Consider the following 25447-nt stretch of genomic DNA (forward strand, 5'->3'; position numbering starts at 1 on the left):
AATACTAGAGCTGCATGAAATTGTCTCCCCTCACGCCACCCCCCCCCCAAAAAAAAACCCGGGTAATGCTCCGTTTTGAGCGGTATTTATTAAACTATGTGTATTATTGTCTTTTTTGTTGTCTTTAATATTTGATACGGCTCTCTGTGTGCAGAATATTGTGAATACCTTTTGTTTTTTTCCATCTGCAGGCTCATCACTAACCACGTGACGTCAGTCTTCTGATCCCTTGCGCTCTGGCGCCCCCTATCGACTGCATCCTCGCACAACGGTGTCATCATGGAGGCGAAGCGGACGTCTGGAGCCGAGTGACGGGGGAGACACGAAGCCGCACGTCGCCTGCTTTGCTTTGCACCCCCTTTAAAAGATTAAAAACGGTAAGATCTTTTTTTTTTTTATGACGCATTTTATGACGTGCTGACCTTGCAAGGCGGAGGGCATCGCGGCGCATGGTTGCGGATTATGCAAATCTGCTTTTGCTAATCATCCATCAGAAAATCAGCTTGGTTTTTTTTCCGGTTTGATTTTGTCACGCATTTGAAAATGTGGCGCGTTGTAAAAGAGGAAATTTAGTGGGAAGAGACGCAAGTGAGATGGCTCGCGCGTTCATGGCTGCGCACCGTGGACAATTCCTCAGATGCAGGCCTGCGGCGGCGGGGGGAAACATAGGGCCGGCGGGGCGGATGCGAACCACCAGTACACACTATTTGGTCTACACTGAAAAAAAAAAAAGTTTACTATGTTTCATGTTTTTTTTAAAGGATTTTAAGGATAAGGATATTTTTGAAAAATATGTATATATTTTCAATGTGAAATATTTTTCTCAAGAAGAAAAAACCCTGTAAATCACAGCAGTCGTATCTATTCCATAAAGAAAAAAAATCATTTTCTTAAATTTCTTAGATTAAAAAGTCCTATTCTTAGAGAAAAATGGTAATGTTATAAGGATTTTTTCGAGAACATTGACTTCATTGTCATAGTACTATTTCTAAAAACAATTACTTTTTTATTCCCAAATATTATACTACTTTTCTGCAAGACTCCACCCCAAAATCTACCTTTATTTTCTAAACATTTATACGTTTTCCCTCAAATAAAAATGTTTTAAAGAAAAAAGTCTTAATTAGAATAAAATTGGAAAAACTACTTTTTTTCTTGAAAATATGACTTGACCCGTAGCATTAAGATGTTTTTCAGACATTATCATTGCTTTTTTTCCCCTCCAACTCACATAGTCAGTCATTTATGAAAAAAAGAAAACATTTTCTAATAAGATTCTGAAGTTAATTTTCGAATAAATATACCTGTACCTGCTTTTCCCTGAAAATTACAACTTTATTCGAGAGGAATTGTTATTTAGTTCTCAAATCAATTCAAAATTATTCTCACAATTGTTATTCAGATTACCTGTCTGACTTTGTTGTCATTATACAAGTACTGTATGCATAGTACACGTTTCTTCTTTAACAAAAATGTTTTTCTCATAAGGTAATGCCTTTATTCTCGAAATAAATGCTTTTTCCCCTTTAAAACATAAAACGTCATTTGCTGGTTATCTATTTTTTCCCTCTTGAATATAATTTTATTCTCAGAAGAGTTGAAAGATTGGATTCTCATCATTATTCTCATAATATAGTTTAATTTTGTTCTTTTGATCCCAAAAGCTCTTTGTACATAATCAATCATCAGCCTTTTTTGATCGTAGTTTATACATACATTATGTAAAGCCCACCATCATCATGTTCTCTTTGCAGGTCATCCCCCAGCAGCAAGTCCAGTGGACAAGACAGCGGGCATCATGAAGCACTTCCTGAGGTGTGGAGAGCCTGCATTTCGTTTCCTGATGGAATTCATTTGTGAAACTGTTCAGACCAAAGAAATTAATTTCCAGTACTCCTGTTTGAGCCCCGTGTAGATCCCACCCAGTAAGAAGCTGCTATGTTCAGTATGTAAACAAACCCTGTTCTATTTATAGCCCCCTTGTTGCTCTTACTGCATTGGGCTGGCGTTATTGATCACGCAGAGGTTTGGGCCAATGGATTCGGTTTGCTTTATCTAGCCATCATTTTCTATCTCGTTCGGGTGCAAACAATCCAAACAAAATCTCTCGCCTTTGGTGGCGGTACTAGTCACAATAGAAAGACTTGACTTTTCTTTTGAAGGCATCAGGAGACACCAGTGGTTCATTCTTGCTGGACTTATTTCTTGTAGTGATGTCCCACATAGGGCCTTAATGGGTCAGCATGCATGTCCCGTGAGGTGTGTCTCCATTCTAACTCCTCAGCATCACCTATAAAAATTGCTTTTTCTTTTTTTGAGTGTCTAATATTTCTAAAATGTTCCTTTATGAGCCACTTTTATTTTCATTTCCATTGGTTGTGTCATGGCGCTTGAGCTACTGGGACAAAATATGAGAAAACACCTGAGTGTGACCACAAAAAGCAACATACTGAAGTCGAGAACCTCAAAAAGGCGAGCAATTTGTAGTGTGACCAGAATGTTTTGGAAAAATATGCCTTTAAAGCCAAAGGAAACTTGTATGTTCAAATTATTATTACGCGTGACATCAACAAATCTCCTGAGACTTCAGCATACTGACAAAGGTATTGTGACACACACAAGTGCTGTTTTGTCCTGAAATCATAGACTAAAATGACTGGATTTAAAACGCTTCCCTGAGGAACTCCACTCCAAACTGTCTACTGATTGTTACTAAACAAACACAATACAATTAATATAACATGAATTGCATTCATCCATTTTATATTGCACTTGTCCTCATTTGGGTGGAGAAGGAGTCTATCCCAGGTGACTTAGGGGCAAGAGGCGGTGTACACCCTAAACTGGTCCCAGTATATCGCAGGGCACATTTCGACAAACAAGCTTTCACACTCACGTTCACTCCTACAGCCAATTTAGAGTCTTCAATGAACCGAACATGCATGTTTTTGGAATGTGGGAGGAAGCCGGAGTACCCGGAGACAAATAGGGCAATATCCTGACTAAATGAAGCTCCTCCCTTCACGTCAACATAAATCATTGGCATCAAACTACCACAAAATGGCACCAAAGCAATGACTGAATGCCTTTGTGAAGGCAAGATGTGTAATTTTCTCCCGTCTCCTCCCCTGTAGAGTGTTGACCCAGTTCTTCGTGTTCCTCTACTGCAAATGTCTGTGGCGAGGCCTGAAATTCGTGGCGCGCAAGTTTACGGGACGCTGTGAACTACAGCGGATCTGCTACAACAACAAGCACGGCGCCCGCAGGACACTCAAGATTGGTATGAGCGCGTGCACGCCTGCTGATATCTTGAGCATACTATCGCATCTTCTCTAACTTTGTGGGATGCTTTTCTTACAGAGTCATCTCTGAAGTACTCCAAAAATGAGGTAATATTAAAGGTTAATAATTATCAACATGATTCTGTTTGCTTTTTTTTTTGAACGAAATGTATAACATCTTTTCTTTGCAGTTGCTTCAGTCCGCCCTCAATACCCACCCCGACAAAGTGGAGAAAACCATTGACGAGATCATGACTCTGAAGAAGATCAACCCCGACACCAACCCTCAGTGAGCCTATATACACACCCTTCTGTCAGTTTAAGAGACTGAAAAAAAAAAATGTTTTTTAAAGACCCCTAAAATGTTAAAATTCTACCCCAAGAACGGGAACTCTCCAATGAGCATTACAATAGCATGAATTATAAAAGTGAACAGGATAAAAAGTGCAATAATACATTCCTTATTCTGTATACAGTATTTAAAAAATATATTTATCCTTGTATTTTATAGTAATATAATTTTTTTATTTTAGGATTTACTTTCTAATCGAATATTTGTTGTAGTTTATTATTTTTATCTTGCATTTTTAATTTGTATTTTATATTAATATATAAATACATATATAAGTTGATATAATGTATACATTTTTATATTTTATATATGTTAATGCATTCTTTATGAATATTCTAGATATTTTTTTAAATCTTTGATTTAAAAATATTTTTATAATAGAATATTTTCCATATCATTTTTAAAATATTTCTTTAACGAGAAATTGTTATAACTTTATTTTGGACTAGCTGAAAAACCCAAGAACATCCAAAAGGGACAAAAAAAAGATAAAATGGTTTAGTTTCAAATGCTTTTCAAAGCTATGAGAGGGCAGGGGGTCATTTTGCTGCTGCTGTCGTTTTCATTGTAGATCGATAACGTCAAAGGGTTCAGTCGCGATGCTACTTTCTCATCCTGAGTACTCTTCAAATGAGGAAAGTTAGCCAAAGTGATGTAGAAGGCGATTTTCTTACCTTCTTCCACCATTGTGTTTGTCCTCCCCCCCAGGTTGGGCATCTCCCTACAGGCCAGCCTGCTGCAGATTGTGGGCTACAGGAACTTGGTGGCCGAGGCGGAGAAGCTCCGGCGGGAGCCCTACGACTGTGAAAATGCAGAACACGAGGATATGCTGATGAAGGTGTGCGGTTTATTAATACAAATAATCCCATCTAGTACCATTGTAGCTTGTGTTCTCTTGAAGATGGCCTCACAATTCACTATTGTTGTGTTTTTTGCACAGTTGTGGAAGGAGCTGCGTCCTGACACTCCTCTGACCGGACGGATTTCGAAGCAATGGTGTGAGATCGGATTCCAAGGCAGCGATCCAAAGACGGACTTCCGAGGCATGGGCCTGCTGGGTCTCCACAATCTGTTGTGAGATAGACACATTGTATTTGTACAGGGTGCTAAACTAAAAAAAAAAAACTAAGCTGACTTCAGCACTCTTTGTAGATACTTTGCGGAACACGACAAGGCGACGGCTCTGCAGATGCTCCATGACTCCCTACTGCCCAAGCACAAGTATGTCAGAAAACCTTATGCTGACTCTCAGGCAGGATTTATTGTATTAATGTTATTTCCACTATAACACAAGTGACCTCATCTGAACATCATGCTCACTGTCGGCAACACAAACACGTGCACGACTTCACGACATATGGACAAAACTATTCGACACGGTCCCGTTTCCTTGAAAAATTATGGGACCTTCCCTGTGGAACTCCACTTAAAATTGTGTTAGACTGATTGACTGATTGTTACACGGCGGACGGCTGGTTAGAGCGTCTACCTCACAGTTCTGAGGACCGTGGTTCAATCCCGGCCCCGCCTGTGTGGAGTTTGCATGTTCTCCCCGTGCCTGCGTGGGTTTTCTCCGGGCACTCTGGTTTCCTCCCACATCCCAAAACCATGCATGCTAGCTTAATTGACAACTCTAAATTGCCCGTAGATGTGAATCTGAGTGGGAATGGTTGTTTGTTTGTATGTGCCCTGTGATTGGCTGGCAACCAGTTCAGGGTGTACCCCGCCTCCTGCCCGATGATAGCTGGGATAGGCTCCAGCACGCCCGCGACCCTAGCGAGGAGAAGAGGCTCAGAAAATGGATGGATGATTGTTTCACGAGAGTTCAACCTTTGTAGTAAAATGATGGGACTGAAAACAGTTCCCTGAGGAACTGCCCTCCAAATTGTGTCAGACTGATTGCTACTCGAGGAAGTTTGACCTTTTGCAGAAAAATTATGGGACCTAAAGCACTTCCTTGTTCATGTTTTACACATTTTTGCAACAAGGATGAGAAGGGTTCGACTCTTGTAGAAAAATGACAGTACTTAAAACACTTCCCTGACAAAATTTGTCTGACTTGTTGGTACTTGAGGATGGATGTTCAGAGGTGACTGCCACAGCTTTCTGCAAGACCTTCATGAATTTAGATTTTGTGTACTCGCAACAAGGACAAGAAGGGTTCCTTAGAAGAATGAAAGGATTTAAAACACTTCCCTGAAGAACTCCAGAAAATTCCCACAGTTCCCACAAACTGGAAGCCTTCGATTGTCCAAAAAGCTTGTTGTGATTAAGAATTAAGATTCAACTGACAGATTAAAAAGCGTGTCGTATACTTTTGTCCATATAGTGTGGTCTCTTCACCATTGTTCACAGCTCGACCCTCTGCCTCCTCATTTTCTGTTGATTGCATCGCTGCTTTGTATTGCTTTGCCATCAGCATCTCAGTGAGCTTCTTCTGTCTGTTTCGACACACGCTTCCCTCCTCTGTGTCGCTCCCACGCCCGGTGCAGGAGTGCGCACGGGAGTCGCAGGTACTCCATTTTCACGCTCACCCACCCGCTTTTATCAGCCACGTTCCGTGCACCATTGTTATTATTCCATACACACACAGCAATCCATTTTAAAACCTCCTTCCAGGAGGCATGTCATACTAAATTTATGAATCGCACAAGTGGCCTCATAGGGCAGCATAATGGCCCACGTGCTGCAGGTTTTCCAACCCTGCTTCAAAGCATTTATTTCATTTTTTTAACGCTTTTTGGCCACTTCATTAGGTACACAATCGAATAAGATTCAGTACAAGAACTGTATCAAACTTTACTCAAACTGGTGAGTAAATCATGACCAACCCTTGACTACTAGGTGTGTGTGTGCGTGCGTGTGTGTGTGTGTGTGTGTGTGTGCGTGCGTGCGTATGTTTGTGTGTGTGTCCTTCCCAGCGAGGCAAACATATCTGAATGGGAGCAGAAGAATGTTGACAAAGCCATTGGGTAAGAGTCCCCACAAGTGTAATTGGTGTGTGTTTTTTACATGTACTTACTGTATTAATATGAGCATTAATTAACCATAATATTAAACTAAAATCAATAAATATCCATCCATCCATTCTCTGAACCGCTTAACCTTACCAGGGTCGCGTGCTCGGGCCTATCCCAGCAGATTTTGGGTGAGAGTACACCCCGAACTGGTTGCCAGCCAATCGCGGGGCAAAATAAATAGATAGTACATTAAAATCATGTAATATATTTATATATGCAGTAGTATAACAAATAAGAATACAAATCTAGATTAAGGTCTGTTGTGTAAAAAAACCTAATCGAATGGAAATGGAATTTTTGTCCACAATTCCCAAAAAAAAAAAAAAATACAGGAACAGGCTCAACTAATATGAACTGTTTTTAAAATTTGATGACCTCCCACCCTCCAGCTATTCTTTCGCCATTGTGGGCATCAACATCACAGACCTGGCCTACTCGTTGCTGGTGAGCGGCGCCCTGAAGACCCACCTGTACAACGTGGCGCCTGAAATGCCCACCCTGCTGCACCTCCAGCAGACCTTCTGTGAGTCAACTCCTATGGGGACACTGACTACTTTTTGGATCATGTTATTACATTCATTTTATTGACATATGCATGTGAGCAACGGCATACCCCGCCCCATATACTACTGGTTACCATGATGACCGGGGCTAGCCTGAGCCTTGCAACTAAATAGGCTTCTACTTTAAAAAAAAAAAAAAATCCTTTATTGCATTAAATAATTTAGTAATTAATTTATTGCAAACGATAAAAATAATAAAATGGTAACATATTTTTTATTTATTTAATTATTATTATTAGATTAATTTTATTATTTTATTTGATTACATAATTAGTTAATTTATTATGACTAAATTAATCCTAATTAATACAATTTTAGAAAGCATGAATTATAATAAAAAAATTATTTGTTGCGTTAATTTAGCACTTACCCCTAAAATTGGTTTATTAAAATGTATTTATTCATTCTTTTCTATTTATCCATTAAATAATTAGCTAATAGATTTATTGTAACTAATAATAAACAAATATAAGTAAAATATAATTAGTTATAGATCATGAAATAAGAAATGACCATGAATTATTATTTGAATATTGAAATAAATGGTTTTATTTGTTGGATTGAGCATCCCCCCCCCCCCCCCCCTAAAATCGATTGATTAAAATGTCTTCTTTTTTATATGTAATTATCTCATTAAATTATATATTGATTTATTGGAAATACTAAAATAACAAGTACGTATTAATAAAATAAGCAATTTTACATATTCATTTCAAAATAGTTTATTAAATAATTGGTTAATCGGTTACAGTGATAATTAGTGCTATCTAAAAATTAGCACAAATTATTTTATTATTAAAATAATTGGACATGTTTTACATGCACTGTTTTAACTTAATTTAATTGTATTTATTTATATTTTTACCCCATCTCCAAATGACTCCCAGCTGTCCCAATTTTAAAGATCAAATATGGTCCTTAAGATCAAAACATTGGCCACCCCTGGAAAGTGGTCCTTGATCTTCACCCAGAACTGCTGAAAAACCTTAGTATGTTAATGAATTAATTAAATTTAGTCTTAGTTTAATCCATCCTATAATACCAAGTCAATAAGCCTCCATAGAGCACTATTTAAGGTGTGTGTGTGTGTGCGTGCGTGTGTGTGTGTGTGTCAGGCTACCTTATGCAAGAGTTCCACCGCTTCTGGATCGATGAGGACCCCAGCGATATCATGGAGTTCAACCGCGTACGCGGCAAGTTCCACCGGCGGGTCCTACGGCAGCTGCGTGACCCGGACGCGGCTCTGTGCCCGCACTTCTCCGCCTCCGACCTCCACTTGGTCAACCTTTAGGGCCGCCCTCACCCCACCATCGGATGTCCCGGTAGACCCGTCATTAAAAGCGCTCGGGCTAACGTCATGAATGCGTCACTGCCGGCGGCTTATAGATACCGTATATATATAGATATACACGCCCTCACACCACCAGCATCAGACATCACCATAGCGATTGTCGCACCATCGTCGTCTCACTTTTACTTTAATGATTGTATGACACGCTTTACCAAGAGGTGGGGGACACGACTCACATGACTTGACTGAAGTCAGACAGTCGCCAGTGTTAAGACCTGAGATTTAATAATGAAAGACTCGACTTGAACACCGTCATATTTGCGAATTCACCAATCAGATTTTTTTTTTTAAACCTTTACTCTGTTATTCTCTGAAAAAATAAACTTTCTAGCTGTTTTTGTGCTCAGACCAAAGCAATAAAAGTACAGTGATGCCTTGAAATACGAGTTACTCGACTTGCTAGATTTTCGAGCAGTGAGCCGTCATTCGAGCAATTATTTTTTTTTTGGTTTGACCTGCGAGCGTAGACTTGAGATACGAGATAAACTTGTATCTCAAGGCAACACTATATTCCTGGTGTCAAGGAACTATGTTGAAGTGAGTTAAGGGAGTTGCCTTTGAGAATACCGAGAAATAAAGACAACAGCGTGGCTATTTGATCACGCTATTCATTGACTGCATTTCGGCGACAGAGACCCTCCGCGTTTTGCTTTTTAGTCCCACGTAGATATGAAATCATAAATATTGTTAAGTATGATTGTAAAACAATATTTTTACTTATTGGTACAGCTTGGCGGTGGCCAACTGGATCTGGCGTCATACTTTAAAACAGCTTTTTTTGTTGTTGTAAAAGCTCATGTGATACGACATAGCATTTTGGATTGGCTGTTGCATCCGTGACCTTGTGAAGCCGTTCACTCGTGACTTGAATTTCGAATCGCAGCAAAAAAAGTTGCCAGCGGTTGGCCACTCATGATAACTAGTTGCAGAGCACCACAGCCTGCGCAATGGTTCGACTTACTCGCGGAGTTGAATGTACCTTGCTCGAAAGGTCCTGCCTGCTTACATCTGAAAATCAGCATTTTTAAAGATACTTTGTGAGGTATCCGATAAATATGATGTTCATTAATAAGTGCTTCATTTGTTGAAATGTGTGTTCCACTCACTCCCTTGTAGTCCCCGTCTGTTAAAATGCATTCCTTTGGTCGTAAACCAATATGCTACCAATACACCACGCTACAGCCATGAAGAGCATATACTTTTATGAGTTGGAGAACAGACCCTTGCAGCTGTAGGTGAGGCCAGCCAGGAAGGTTGCTATGGAAACACTACTCTCTTTCCAAACCAGATGCGACCATATAAGGAAATAAAGACATTGGCTTAATGTTTTTTGGGGGGTGGGGGCGGTGCTAGGAGAGCTGATCGAATGCACCACACGTGCCAATTGTTTTAGAGGCCACTCGACTTGCTTGATTTTTCTCCACAGTTAACTTGAGACTTGTTTGAAACTTGAAGGTTACTAAGACTGGAGACTTATTTATGACTTGCACTTATGTGACTTACTCCCCACCTCGACTCTTTACACTCGTTTTGCTTAATCTCGCACTAAAAAAAAATAAAAAAATAAAAAATCATTCTCAACCAAATAAAAATAGAGTAAAAAATAATGACGTGCACATAGAATACGACACTGCAAGCTGTCAAATTTCTATATTAGTCGATGACCACCTCCTTGCCAACATTTTGAATGTGTATGTTTTAAATGGTGTCTTTATAGCATTATAATGCTACCCATTTGCCTTTATTTTCCCCCAAAACAACACTTTCTATCATGAATGTTTCTCACATTAACGATTGTTTCTGTTTAAATCCATGGAATGTGACACTTTTAATGTCCGCCGTCAGCCAAAGCAATAATTCCGATTCATTTGGTGTAGACGAGTTGTAACATGCTTGTTTTGATTTATTTGTATTTTTTTTATGAACTTATTATGGCTTTCGTAGAGCTCTGTTGACAGTTTAGTGACATTTAGGAATGATAGAGTGATAAAATTAAGTTGGGAAGAAAAAAAAACATGGCACTGTTAGTCAATGCAACAGAAGGGTATAAAATAATGGAAGAAACAATTGACGTTATATACTGTATGTCTTAATGTACACGCCACATACTTCAACAAAACCTTAATATTTCTGTAATTTTTTAAAATAATGTAACCATAATAGGGTCAAATTTCGGACATTCGGCAACAAACAGGAGTTCCACGACAATATTCCTTGATTCATATTTTTTTTATTGGATTATTGTAATTATATGTTTTATTAGATTAAATGTAATTGCATGAAATTTAATTTAATGTATTCTATTCCAATAATTACTTTTTAAACATTTTGTTGACAATGGATGTTTCTGTTTACTTTAATTGTAGAGGATTTAAAAAATTGTTTTCAATTTACGTTTTACTTCTGGTTATTTTCTTTTTAATTGATTCAATTCATTTTCATTTGTATTCCATTTTTAAATTACCTTTTAAAAGTGCTGTATTCAAATGTAATTGCCTTTTTAATTTGATTATTTTTTTGTTAATCATAATCATTACTAATTTAATTAATTAAAATGTATATTCATTTTTTAAAAATTCAATCTGGTTGTCATTTTCAATGAAATGTTTTATTTATTTTTAATAGGATTTTTGATTCCATTTTTTATTCAATTGAAACGCTTTGGTTTAATTATGTTGATAGTAAAAATGAACAATTGTACATTTAAAATGATTCAAACATTTACAATCAAATACAAGTAAATGTAACTGTCAAGCTACTTAACAAGTATCACTGACCAACCCAACTAAAAACGTGAGCTCAATTCAACCAGACGCTTTCCAAATTGAACAACTGAACTAAAACTTCAATGTTGAACTTAATCTAACTATGCTAAAATAAACAAAAGTGGACGCTTACAAAGTCAATCAAGAATCCGAGTTAAAGTGCATTTTGAAAGTGAAAAGAAACAGGACACATTGTACAAAGCAGACAGACGTAGGGAATGCAGTACACAAGGTCTTTTGACCCACACAGGCAGCTGCTGTGGCCTTGTGGTCGACATCCAACTGTTTACAGAGTGTACAAAAAAAAAAAAAAAAAACCTTGAGGAATGAGCCACATGCTGCTTCACCAAGACACGATTCTGTGATGTATAAACATAATGAATTGTAATGATGAAGCAGCTGTTTGCTTTGTTTACTACTCCATTCAGCAGCACTGTTTTGCCTGTTGATGTTTCCTTGCCTATACTCTTAGTGGAGTCTCACTGCTTTCAAGATATTCTTCTGGATGTTCTGAGTAGATATTGTAACGCTGTGATTTATTTGTCTGTAATGTGCATTGAAGAACAAATCAATAATAAAAAAAAAAGAAGCAAAGAAAAGACAGTCAAAGGATGGCTCTGTTTCATTTTGAAATCCAAAAGACTAATAACGGGTCATTAAAGAAGATATCGTCAATATAATGTTCAGCAATGCCCTCTGTGTTGAAAGGCAGGGGTGGGCTGCTTCTTTTTTCATCCGGCTCACCAAGAATTGACATTATCCAGTCCTGTAATATTTGTTGCATTGATTAATAGTTTTTTTCTCAAGAGAAGAAAGAAAAAAAAAGCAATTAAATTAATAATTTTTAATTCAGATTTTAATTTCATTTTAAGTTCATTTAATGAATAGATATTTATTTATTCATTAATTTAAAGGGGGGGGGGGGTAAATCAAGTAATTTAATCAAACATAATTTTTAACTATTGTTATTAAATATAATTAATGGTTGCAGTTATTATTTTGTATTATTTATTGTTCACGTTAATAATTATTTCTTTGTAAGTAAATTTGAAAATAAAGTGGATTCATGCATTTTTTTAATTCCTTAATTAATTTAAATAATTGGGGATTTTTTTTTTTATTTATTGAAAATTTTTTACAGATTTGCATTAATTTCAAAATATCGTTATACAGGTATAATAATACTGTAGGTATTATCATATTTCTGCAAATGTTCATATATTTTAAATGGTGTAAATTTATGAAATGATACTGTATTACATTTAAATATATTCACTCAAAATGTTTTTGTCACAGTGTGCAAAAATATGCACAAAATCTAACATCTCCTACAGACTCTTGTCTACTGTTTTAAGTTTGTCAGGAATAATGTCAGAGAAAACCTATTAGAACAGCTGAAGTTTATTTGGAGTTATTAGGTACTTTAAATGGTGACAGGTGTGCCGGTGCCGAGTCCCGTTGAACATGAGTTTGAATGTGATTGGTTAATTCTGAACACAGCCACATCCCCAGGAGAGGGTGTGCACAATTGTGCATCCACATTATAAAATTTTTTTTTTTCTTTTTTACTTCCCGTCTCAAAAATATATATATTTTTTAGGTCCCATTATGGTGGGAAACGTTTTGAAATTATTTCTCTTGGTCCCTTTTTAAAAATGTTTTTTTTATTTTAAATATATACATATATATGTATATATAAAGAAGAAAGAAATATAAGAAATGTGACATTTGAACAGGGGTGTGTAGACTTTTTAATGCTTTCAGTTTCTCTGGCAGCATAAGAAGTGACGGGTGCTGATGAAGGGTGCAAGTGGAGCAACATGAACATCAAAGCGTGAAAAGCGTCCGGATTAGTGCGGATCAGCTCCAGACAAACGTCCTAAATAACCATCGCAGAGTCACGACGGCAAAAAGCTCCGCACGTTAGCTCCAATTTTCCCTTGAGTTAGCGCTTTTTAAGATGTCCTGTCTGGACAATAATCATTTATATGCAAATGTATTCATATGCCTGAATTAGGATGGATTGCTTGCATAACTGGATGAATACTTTATTGTACTTGATTTTGAAAAATTTTATTATAGCCAACATGTAAGAGATATTTTAATTGTAAAAATTCCATTGAATTATATATTATATATATATATATATTTTTTTTTTTTTGGGGGGGGGGGGTGGTGGTGGTGGTGGCGGTTAAAGTCAGATTCCTGTTATTTTATTGCCTTTTAAATATTTTCCCACTACAGTGGTGCCTGGATAGTTCTTCGTATTATTATGTTTATTTTCAGACATTTAAAAAACACTTTAGCTTGGTGACTTGTAATATGTACAGTCAGATATTCCCATAAATAAGTTTTTTTCACTGGCACGTTCCAGGTTGGTTTAGATTTTAAAATATGTTTATTATATATTATGTTTACACAAAATACTTTTTATTATTTCATTATTTATCATTATGTATTATTTTGGGCGTTTGGAAAAAAAAAATTCCAGTTAACGATAACGCGTTTTAATAATAATAAAAAAAAATTAAATGTACTGTATAAGAAATCACTTTTCTTTGAAGATTAAAAATGTTATCTTGACGCATCATCACTTTAATTTGTATTTCAACAACAACAACAAAAAAATACAATCGCTTGAAATGAGTTGACATAAAATATTAAGTAGAGTCAGATTTACATTCTTTTCCATTTTAATGATATAGAAAATGTGTCATTTGTAGTATATATATCTCACTTATTGTTACAGGGTTTACATTTTAAATGTTTATTCTTTTTTTCAACATGAATAAGTCATTTCAAGACAAGACAAAAAAATGATGAAAATATTGAAATTATTTTGAAGAGTGTCCTATAAAATGCTGAAATAAAAATTTTAATCTAATAGCCTCACTGCGAAAAATAAGATTTGCAAGTTACAAGTGGCGTTAAATCAAGACGGCTTTACTGGGTGTAATTTTCAGGATGGCCATGTAGTGGCGCTAGTGGCTAACATGATGTCCTCTCACACACGCGCGCGCACACACACACAGACACACACACACACAAACCAATCATAGTTTTTAATTTAATTCCGCTGTTATCAGTTAATACATTCATTTGTGTCTGTAACAATGATTCACAATTGGCTTTTTTTTTTTTTTTTAATGTCACATTTCTAGTTTTACTCAAAAAGGCTTTTCCTTTGCCTTTTTTTGTTTTGTTTTAGGTGATGTTGCCGCAAAATTGTTCCAAAGAGGAAAAGTGCCATGACAACCATAGAACTAGGAAATAGTATGTTCAGTGGATGTAAAAAGTCTACACAGCCCTATTCAGAGGCCAGATTTTTGTGATATAAAAATGAGACCAAGATAGCCTATAAATTACCCGTACAAGTCAATTGAAATTATTCTTATTTTTTGAAAATCTTTTTGAGAGGGGAAGTAAAAATTCAAACAACTTGACTTTCCTGCTACTTAATGCGTTAGGTGGTGGCACACTTCTGTAAAAATTCACTTTGATCCTTTCCTCGTTGCGCTCGCTCCCTTCTTCCCATTCCCTTTCCTGCAGACGATTTCTTTTTTTATATACCTCTAAATGTTTGTTTCTGGGCTGTGAGTCACCGTTTTTCCTGCCGAAACCTTTTCACATACTTATTTTAGTCACCTTTCTCACCTACTGTACTCCCGTACATTAATATAAATGCACACCCTGCTTCCTCATTCCTCGCTCCTTCAACAGGATTAGCCCCAGCGCTAATTCTTTGCGGCTGCTTTGAAGTCGACTGGCAGAGGGGGGGAGGGGGACGACGACGACGACGCCCGCCTTCCTCCTCAATTGGCTCATTTGCATAATCCCGTCGGATGAGCTCGCATGAGGCGGCGTCATAATTCAGTGGCGTCCAATCAATATCTGCACGGCTCAATGGATGTCCTTTATCGCGATTAGCACGCGCAACATGCTAACGCCGTTTTTGTGTGTTAATCTGCTGCATGCGCTCTCATAGTGGCTGTAAATGTATAATAAATCCTTTATTTTTAATTTCATAATTCACCAGTCATCTCCCACGGCGGCCATTTTGTCACAAACTCATTTCGGACATGATTACTGGAGACGTCCTCTTCGCTGACGAGGCGAGGACGGGGAAAAAAACCTGAGAGGTACAAAAATAACACGTCATGTATTTAAAAAAAATTTAGGCCAGTGTATATAATAATTTTGAAATGAAATTGGATTGTGGCTGCTGGATGTGAATGTAAACTGTATTTGAATTAGCATAACACCAAATGAAAAACAGTAGCATGCTAACATAGTTTATTGTGTAACACTGTCATTCTTTAGTAACTGTATATTTTGGCACTGCATGCTTCATTCTCCAGTTATATTTTTAAACAGTACGTTTCATTTGCTTGGTATAGTTTAAAAGTATGTTTCATTATCTAGATGAATTGTATGTTTCACATTCTACTGTAGGTATCGTTTCATCAGTTTTGTTCTCTAGCTGTATTTCAACATGGTATTGGTTGCCTGGACCTGGTGGAGTCTCTTCATTCTCTAGTTATTTTTTTTCCAGTTCACTCTCTGTATAGTATGTTTAATTATCTTGGCATTGTTGAAAAAACTCAGACGGCACGGCGTACGACTGGTTAGCACATCCGCCTCGTTAGCACAGTCGCCTCACAGTTCTGGGGACCGGGGTTCAAATCCCGGCCCTGCCTGTGTGGAGTTTGCGTGGTTTCGTCCTCTAGACATTTGTCACTGCATGTTTCATTCTCTAGTTAATATTTCCCACGATATGTTGCATCGTCAATTTTAATTTAGAACTAATACAGAGCCACTAGTTAAGGAAGAGATGGAAGGTTAAATGTGACGACTGCTGCAGGTTTGGAGTGATGCATTCATCCGTGAAGTGAGACACAGATCGCCATGGAAATTCCAACACAAATGACTTAATGTCGCTTAATTAATTCCCAATCCTCGTCCCTATAACTACATTCCGAGGCATGAAGGCTTGATGTTCAGGTGAAGAAAGACTTAACATCCCTACAAAAATGGATAAAAAGCTGCTTCTCGTGAGGAAAATAAGAATGTTTATAATGAGACTCATTAAATGTGTAACTCCAAACGGTGTTATGGTATTGTATAATATTTCAAGCCTTTTGAATTGAGTTTTGAGTTTACTTCCATTCCGTTAGCATTAGCATTTGGCTCAAAGCACCACATTTGCTGCGGGCATAGATGCAGGCGCAAAGTGTTTTGCTCCGGGACACATTTCAGTTCAGTTTCTGATCTCTGACAAATTAAGGTTTTCTTTTTTTGTGTGAGGGGGAATCTCAGATGGATTAATTCAAATAAATTACTTGCGACACTAGCCGACCTCTGTCAAACAACAATCAAAATGTCAATATCATTGTCTCCAGAGACGTCAAGAATGAAAGTTTTGTACCACTTGAGAGGCAAGAAAGGTTTCATTCTATACTAATACGATTTTAGGGTGATTATAATCCGAAGTTTTGTAAAACGTTAGAGGCTAGTTTAAAAAGATTTTTTTTTTAATTAAGAACTATGCGACTTTAAAGGCAAATTTGGTTGAAACGTGGCTGCGCAATCTTGAGTGCATTTGAATTCTGACGTTTTGTGTGACTTGAAAGCCAAATTTTAGGCAGACTCTATGATCTTGGGGTCATTTTTGCAACTTTAGAGGCACACTTGTCCTGAAAATGTTTTGGGGCAAAATTCTGGATTTGTATTTATTTATTGTTTCAACTTAGAGGCCAATTAAAAAAGTATTTAGATTCTGAACTATATGTTCTTATGGGCATTAAAATTTAAGGACATTCGAATTCGAGGCAAAGTTTCTTAAGTAAATTAGATGATAATTTGTCCAAAAATCATGGTCCAGTTCCGAACTGTGCCATTTTGGGTGCCTTTAAATTCTGAAGTTTTGTGTGACTTTATAGTATTCTCCCTCCCTACAATTTTTGGTCAGATTCCATATTTTGGGCATAATCTCCCATGTGTTTAAGTCTGAAAAGCGTGGTGATCTGGGCTTTTCTGACTGTGCCCTTTCTGTTGTCCACTTAAGTCTATCATTTGCGCACCTTATCGCCATTTACGCACTGTGGAGTAACCCTGAAGTGTTGAAAGTTTCAGGTTATCAAAAAGAACCAGCTTTCGACTCCCATCCCATCCCATTAGACTTTGAATTATGATGTTTTCTAGTGACTTTAGAGGCTAAACTTCTCACCAAATTTGGTTTGAATTCCTGAATTTGTATGCGAATTTCGAGGCTTATTGTTCCAAATTTTGGTCAATCGTCTCATTGTACAGTGTTTTCGTTGACTATACTTCCAGTACTTCCAAACCTTGATACACACTGCTCCCCTATGTTGAACAATATTATTGATATATGCAGTTGATTTCAATTTGGACCCTGGACAAAAAAAAAAAAATGTCTGCAAATTAAATGGTTGGATCTTCCCACTGGGATCTCATTAGCATTCAGGACAAACACGATTAGAGCCACACTCTGTTGGGATTGACATTTTGTGGGAAAAGCGTAATGAGAGAAAAACAGGTGATATTTGATGCTTGTCATGTTTATGCGGGAGACAAAATAATAAGAAATCGGAATGCAATTATGGTATCGCCCATAAATTGAAACACTGATTGAATTTTTTTGGGACTGAAGTGGACATCCTTGGATAGGTATACTGACCAACCATGTTTGCTTTCGGCCATAGTAATAGTAGTAATAGACAATTGTAAGGGTAAGACACTTAACTTTGTAATAGCTTGTTTTGCAATATAATACTATGTTATTAGATACTGTATATTGTTCATATTTAATAATATTTGGCACAAACAAAACGTAAATCTCACATTAGGTAATCACTTGCATCTCACGCTTCTTAAATACTTGCTGCATCCATTACTTTGGGTGATATTTTACCTCTTAAGTAGGCTTACTATCGTATACAAATTACAAATGGATATGCGCCTTATAAAATGCAAATACACGTCACGTATGGAGATGTTTCGCCCTCTGAACATTTTCCAATCAACAATTGAAAGATTGACACTTCTATGCGTGAAGAGACTTGTAGACTTTTATTAAATCTTTTGTGCAGACCGAAATTAAAAGTTGTGGATCAAAGGTCTTGGGACACATTTGTGCCTAACTTCCTATTTAAGGCAAATTCTGGTCGCCGCTGTTGTACAGAAGCTTTGCTGCATAGCTTTGCTTGGTATCAGCTGGCCCAAACTCGCATATGGCGATAAAATAACACGAAAACAAGGTTTCTTAGCCAAAATTATATGAAGGTGAATGGTACTTCTACCAACCAATGTTAATGCACATGCGGCAGAATTACGTCACGATGATGTTTTGCGAACGCTCACATAGGATATTCGATTCTAAAAAGATTTGCTCATGACAGCCCTTGTTGGATGTGCATTCAAAAGTTTAGAGAAGGTCAAACTAAGGTCAGCTGCAAAGGTTATACTGTATTTTAGGTTAAAGAAAATTCCCCCAAAAGACTGAATATCTTTAACTTTTTGTGAGTGGTGTCTGTCCCGGAGCAAGGCAAGGTGCTTAAGGGTTTTATTTTTTATTTTTTTTCCCAAACAAGAAGCCACTGACAGGGACGAGAAGCTGGTGTTTGCATGTGGTGACGGGGGTTTTCGTGGCGTCTCTCTAGCAGCCATGACACTTTCTTGGCATCGCTTTCACACCTTTCATCTGATTAAACGGCCAGCTTTGCCTCCCGCTAGCGCCTGTCGGCTTGACAAGCGCTGTCATAAGGCAAGAAGGAGGGAGCAAGGAGGCGGGGTGGTTGTTTTATACGCAGAAAGAGGAGCAGTGCTGACATTTTTGGAGGGGGGCGAACATAAACCCAAGATGCTTGACATGATTTATTTTTTTGGTCACCCTACTGCCAGAATTGAAATTTGCTCTTCCAAGTGTAGTAACATTGTCCGAGTCTATTAATCGCAATATAATTGGGAAAAATGAGACCGACTAACTGATTGATCAATGGAAATATAATTGGAAAGACAGATCGACAGATAAGACAGTTGGATAGATGGACAGACGAATGATCAGACGAACTGATAGATGGATAGAAGTATAATCCTCAATAAACGTCATGTGACCAATCCTTGAAAATGGCATAGCTGACTTCCTGTGTATGCTAATGAGCATGACTGCGTTTTGATTACATGATTGTTTGAAGCCGAACGGGCTCAAATTTTGTTTACTTTATGGCTGGTGTCTTTAGACAAAAGTTAAACACATCTGTATCATTTATTTCTACAAATGTATGATATATGTAAACATGAATTAAGTTTATTGAATATTGTAATCTTTAGTGGATGGACCAACCGTCCGACCAACACGTTGATGATGTATAATAGGAGAAACGGATATTGGCCGGAGAAGGAGAAAGATATATCGATGGGTGGACTGACTGACCGATAGATAGAGCGATGTAAGTACGACTTGAAAAACAGATTGATGGACAAGATAGCGCCATATAAGTACAATTGGGAAATTAGATAGTTGGATGGACATATAGATGGATGGATGGCTGCACAGTTGCAAATCAAGTTTGTCTCTGATATTCTTGAATTCAAGTCCCCCAAAAGATTGTTAATAAAGTAACAACATCCCTGAAAAGGCCCACACTATAGATTGATGTGTACCGAAGGATATCGCTTGTCATCCGTGTTCATAATCAAGATGAATTGGCTGTCAGACTGGCTACACTTAGCCCTCTCACTCTGTTAGGACAGTGACACAAGTCACCTCAGTTGTCTTTGGAATATATTTTTTTCTTACTTTAAATGCAGAATCTGAACCTTTTCAAAGGGCCCGGAGAAGATAAGATAACCCCGGCAACGTGTGTCAGGAATACAAAATGGCCTCTTAGCATAGCGAGGTGAAAAGAGAAAGGGTAATGGGCAGAGGTGAGAGCGTGCATAATGGCGAGATAAGGACATCCACATTTACGCGACTGTATGTGTGCACCATCGAGAGATGTGCTCAAAGAAGAGACAAGTGTGACCTATCTCCCTTTTATTTCATTCGCTACATAGTTTCTCAGCTTATGTTTCATTCCCTAGTTAATATTTCACAAACTTTTTCAGTCTCGAGATTTATTTTGGTTTGTTTAATCCTCGAGAATACAGTGGTGCCTTGAGATGTTACATTGAAGTTTAATTCGTTCTGTGACATCCCTATACAGTGTTTTCAGGGTTGGTCCCCCCCCTCCCACGAAAAAAAAAAAAAAAAATATCAAGTTTTTTTCGGAAAAACAATCTCTGAATAGGTGAATCCGTGGATACCGAACCACGAGTATGCAGATGTCCACTGTATTTTAATGAGGAAAAATATCATTCAGTGATATTGTACTTTATAAAAAAGTATGTTTTATTCCACTCTCTCATTCTTGTTGCACACAGTATGCGTCATTCTTTAGTTGTTATTGCACACATTATTTTACATTTTCTAGATATTTGTCACAGTGTATTTCATTCTCTCATTATTATAGTACTCAGTTGGTTTCATTCTCTTTCCGTTACATTATATATGCAGGAATGTATTAGCAGGGCCGGTTTAAGGTGTTCCAGGGCCCTGAGGATTAGTATAGCCCTAAAACTGATGGAATTAGTTTCGTCGGGAACAAAAAAAAAAAAAGTCATGAATTGAAGGAGAGTATTGGGGCGAATGCAACAAAAAAAGGGTCCTTTGCCATCCGCCCGTGGACGAGACCCGTCATTAAATTAGACCTCATTGATGCTGCACCACCACTCCTTTTACCAGCTCACGAGGTGTTCACGTGACGAATATTAAATCAGCGCAAAAATGATGAATCTTATCTGGCTTAAATTAGAGAGACACGGCCAAGAATCCCCCTTGGGTTTGGTCGCCTTGAATATTAAAGGAAAACTCGCAAGGTTACACAGAGGAGCGTAGACGGAAGAGAAGAAGAAGAAATTCTGGATGATGAGGAAACATGAAGGACAAAGAAAGTGGATGAAACAGATGAAGGAAGAGGAGGAGGAAGGAGGAGGACGGATGTCGTTATAAATTAATATGGATGCTAATCATTTTGTTCACATGAAAAACAGGCTTACAAAGTGGGATAATTGAATTCTAGCTTGCCACAAATTGGACAAAATGAAGCAGGCTGCTTGGCAAAGTGAAAATGTGTTTTTCTGTTTTGACTTTACCACTGTGTTAGCGTAGGGTATTGAGAGACTGCTGGGTTCCGAAACAAATTCTAGTGATGTCTCCATCGTAGGAATGGAACCCTGTTGTAAACTGAGGACCCCTGCAGATAGCGATTGGTGGTGTTCCACAAGGCTCACTTCTTAGTGCACAGATTTTTACAATGTTTGGCTATATGCTACATGAATGTGAACATTTCCTGAAATTATAGTAGTAGTAGTAATAATAATAATAGCTGGAACTTACATATGCTTTTCACAATACTTGACGTTGTTTTACAGAAAATGAGTAAATAAGTGACTAAGCTAGCTAAGTACACATGAGGAAAGGTGATAACGTGTTCTACAAGGCTTGATACAAGGTCCACTCTACATAAATGTCAAAATGAGTTGCCGTTCCAGTAGGAAAGCTAGATAGATGTCATGCTTAATGCTCATTTGATTGTTTTATGTTTATGGCCTACAAGTATTTTTCAAACAAATATTTACTGTAATGATGATTATAACTACTAAGTTAGGGTAAGTTAGTGATAGACTACGGTGCCCTCCTACTTACGTACAAATGCGGGTTACGTCTCCATCATAGGAACGGAACTCCATTAGACTCAGTACTTAATCCCAGTATAAGCAATTTGTTTACAGCTTCCAGGTCCATATGGAATTTCTGTATGTAATTTCCAGTCCGGCACGGTGAACGACTGGTTAGAGTGTCAGCCTCACAGTTCTGAGGACCCGGGTTCAATCCCCGGCCCCGCTTGTGCGGAGTTTGCATGTTCTCCCTGTGCCTGCGTGGGTTTTCTCCGGGCACTCCGGTTTCCTCCCACTTCCCAATAACATGCATGGTAGGTTAATTGATGACTCTAAATTGCCCGCAGGTGTGAATGTTAGTGCGAATGGTTGTTTGTATGTGCCCTGCGATTGGCTGGCAACCAGTTCATGGTGTACCCCGCCTCCTGCCCGATGATAGCTGGGATAGGCTCCAGCACGCCCGCGACCCTAGTGAGGATAAGCGGCTCAGAAAATGGATGGATGGATGGATGGATGAATTTCCAGTCCATCCCTGTCATAGTTGCAGCCTGTGCATCTTAATCCTAATCAACTGAAACTATTTGTACCATCTGCTGTATCACTGCAGCTTTACTGACATAAAAACTTGTAGCTGGTCTACAGAGAGAAAGTCCCCCATGTTTTTCTGTGATTAATTAAAGCAGTTTCCCTGACAGAATAATAACATCCAAGTTGATGCTCCTGTCTTTGCTTCACCGATAAGCAACGATCAGGGGAGCTCATCGCCCTCCTTGCTGCGTTAATAAAAAATATGCTCGGATGTAAATGGTTTCCTTACTCTTTGCATGACCTCGTAACGACGCTCGCCCATTTTCTTTTACAGGCGAAACAGTGACAGCTCGGCGTTTTAGAAGAAACAAATGTCTTTTGTCGTACGCAGTGTTCCAGATTGATGACATTCATTAACTCTATGTTTGTTACCAAACCCTCCCATTAGGCTGTGCTCCTGACTCCAGAGCTGCAGACAAAAATGCTCCTGGATTTTGCTATTCTGTGATTTATGGCAGTGGTAGGAAGTAACAAAGTACAAATACTTTGCTACTGTAAAATGCAGGGCGCAAATGACCTTCAGGACAGACTTTGGACACCCCTACCAGATAAGGACAAGTGGACATGCTCAGAGTACTTCCCACATGCGAGCAGCATCTGTCTCACTGTGCATGTTTTTTCCTGTGATAGAACCAACCCTCCTGCTGAGGAGTTTGTCATCCTCGACAGCTCTTCTTCGGGGAGAGAAGTCGCTAAAGGGCATTTAGCGCCGCGTCCTACATGAGTCACTCGGAAACGTCCCGTTGTCTGGACCTGGTGGAGGCCCGGAGGCTGCCGTGTGACGTACCCCATAAGATAACACTCTCTTTAAGTCACCCATTGTGTGTATTTCCTGTGCTAAACACGCATAACACCCCTGGTGTGTTCTGCTAAAAGCGCTCATGTGGACAGCTTTGTGTTCAAATATGTCCTGTGACTCATCTCATTATTTGTGCTGCATATTCAACGCAGCCACTGTTTCTTTTTATGCTTTTCAAGCAGTAGGCTGAATGCCACTTTACCATTGTCCAACAACCAAACATCTATTCATTGAGAATGACAAGTTTTGCTGCATCCACAGATGCAAAGGTATTAGACTCTCAGACTTTCAGTTGAGATGTACAGTATCACTTCACTATATTTACAAGTACTTGACACGTGACACAATTAATGTACTACTTTCCCATTGAGACAGGGTTTTGGCAATATTTTGTGGTATCTTCGGGCGTTTCAAAAAGAGCACAAAAATTTTTTTTCATTTTTTATTTTACTTTAGGGAACAGCTGGGGACCGGTTCCACAGGGAAAAATGTGAATAAGTGAATTTGTGAATAATAATGTACCACAAATATAATTTCTGTACTTTTGTGCGACATTACATGCAAACCTTTCCCCAAAATTTTGGTAGAATTCTGAATTATTCAATGTTAGATGCATTTGAATTCCATTCTCCCAGAACAAAAGTGGTGAATAAATGCTCACCCTGACAGGCCTTTTCCATTTACATGAGTCTCTCTGAATTGAACATGTTGTTGGAAGCACAGGGGAGCATTGAGATGAAGGTCAGTGTTTCTCCCAGGAAGTTGCCAGGGCATCAAAACAGAATGCGACCATTCACGACAATCCTCCTCCAAGACGTTACGTAAGCGCTCCTGCTAGAATAGCTCTGAATTTAATCGCCGATGCCCGACAGCTGGGATGTTTCTTTGCTCTCGGTCTTCTGTCTGCGTTGCTCTGGGTCGATTATAAAGACATTCATTAGAAAAATGTCGCTAGGTTGTGATGCAGTGAAGGTAATTCCCTGACAAATGTGTCTGCCGGGATTATGGCATTGTCAGGGAAAGGTAGGAGTAGTGGCTATTGGAGTGGAATACATATTGCAGACACATTAGGAATAAAGTCTGAGCGTTCTGTAAAAACGTGGTCATGAGCTACAAAAGACAAAAAGCTAAACAGATACGGAGAGTGGGGTGGTTACTCTCCATGACCGTGCGAATATGGCTGTTTGTAATCCAGTTAGACACTTAATAGGTTATTATCTCCGACCTTGAGGCGACATCTTTGCCAGAGTGTTTCAGCGATCGTGTAAACAAACATCATCAATTTAAGTAGAAGATTTTTTAAAGAAGGTCCCTTCAGAAGCCCCGCAGTTTAGGTTGCATTTGATCCAGCCATGCAATTATATAAACAAACAAACAAAACCTTAGAGTAACCGTCAGACTGTTACAGCATATCACTTAATCCCTCATTTTCTGTTTACATTTAAGTTAGATTTAGCGGTTAGCAAAGGTCGGAACAAATCACATATCGTCACTGTCAAGTGGAATCCACACATCTCCAAAATCACAACTTTTCAGGATACAGTGGCAGTTCTTTCACAATTGTATCAGAAACATAATATTTGAATCCATATGTAATAATCTTTGACATTCCCTTTGTTATTGCATACTGCTGGGATGCCAGGTTTGTGTACACTACACAAAAAAAAAAAAAAAAAAAATTTTTTTTATTAAAAACAAAACTGATGGCATGCTCTCTTGAAAATGCAGATTTTGAAATTGTTCAGCCTAATACCATAATTGCCATTGCCAAGTCATGTTTTAATGTTTTTGGAAAACAAGAAAAAAACAACAACAACAAATTGCCTCAATTCAACCTTTGTGGATTCCCATGACCTGGATGAGTGAGAATCTACACAGACACAAATATTGTTTATTGATATTTTGACTGTAAATTACAAACGTCTTAGGCAATTATGCTATTAGACTAATGAGATACTGTATAAACAGTACCGGTACTTGTCGAATCATGT

The 25447-nt window shown here is 38.1% G+C and overlaps 1 protein-coding gene across 3 annotated transcripts; it reads left to right on the forward strand.

Moving 5' to 3' along the window:
* The first annotated feature begins 190 nt into the window (after nucleotides 1–190).
* elmod1 (ELMO/CED-12 domain containing 1) lies at nucleotides 191–12004 on the forward strand. 3 transcript variants are annotated; one of them, XM_061702709.1, is made up of 12 exons: nucleotides 191–377; nucleotides 1755–1815; nucleotides 3135–3280; nucleotides 3361–3389; nucleotides 3473–3570; nucleotides 4342–4471; nucleotides 4574–4707; nucleotides 4786–4854; nucleotides 6126–6146; nucleotides 6555–6605; nucleotides 7043–7176; nucleotides 8332–12003. In XM_061702709.1, exons 2-12 carry the CDS (start codon nucleotides 1799–1801, stop codon nucleotides 8505–8507), a joined length of 1005 nt encoding a protein of 334 aa, XP_061558693.1. In that variant the 5' UTR covers nucleotides 191–377; nucleotides 1755–1798; the 3' UTR covers nucleotides 8508–12003. The 3 variants fall into 3 exon arrangements, with proteins under 3 accessions (XP_061558693.1, XP_061558694.1, XP_061558695.1); XM_061702710.1 differs by lacking the exon at nucleotides 6126–6146 and having other exon boundaries at nucleotides 193–377; XM_061702711.1 differs by lacking the exon at nucleotides 191–377 and having other exon boundaries at nucleotides 1784–1817; nucleotides 3137–3280; nucleotides 8332–12004.
* Nucleotides 12005–25447: the final 13443 nt, after the last annotated feature.

The sequence above is a fragment of the Phycodurus eques genome, chromosome 17 (genome assembly GCF_024500275.1).
Source record: "Phycodurus eques isolate BA_2022a chromosome 17, UOR_Pequ_1.1, whole genome shotgun sequence".
Taxonomy (NCBI): Eukaryota; Metazoa; Chordata; class Actinopteri; order Syngnathiformes; family Syngnathidae; genus Phycodurus; species Phycodurus eques.

Bases quoted from the DNA above. Each gene is read 5' to 3' on its own strand.
- elmod1 (XM_061702709.1), top strand. The intron at 4,472-4,573 runs GTGTGCGGTTTA...TTTTTTGCACAG, and splicing joins ACGAGGATATGCTGATGAAG to TTGTGGAAGGAGCTGCGTCC. The intron at 7,177-8,331 runs GTGAGTCAACTC...TGTGTGTGTCAG, and splicing joins GCACCTCCAGCAGACCTTCT to GCTACCTTATGCAAGAGTTC.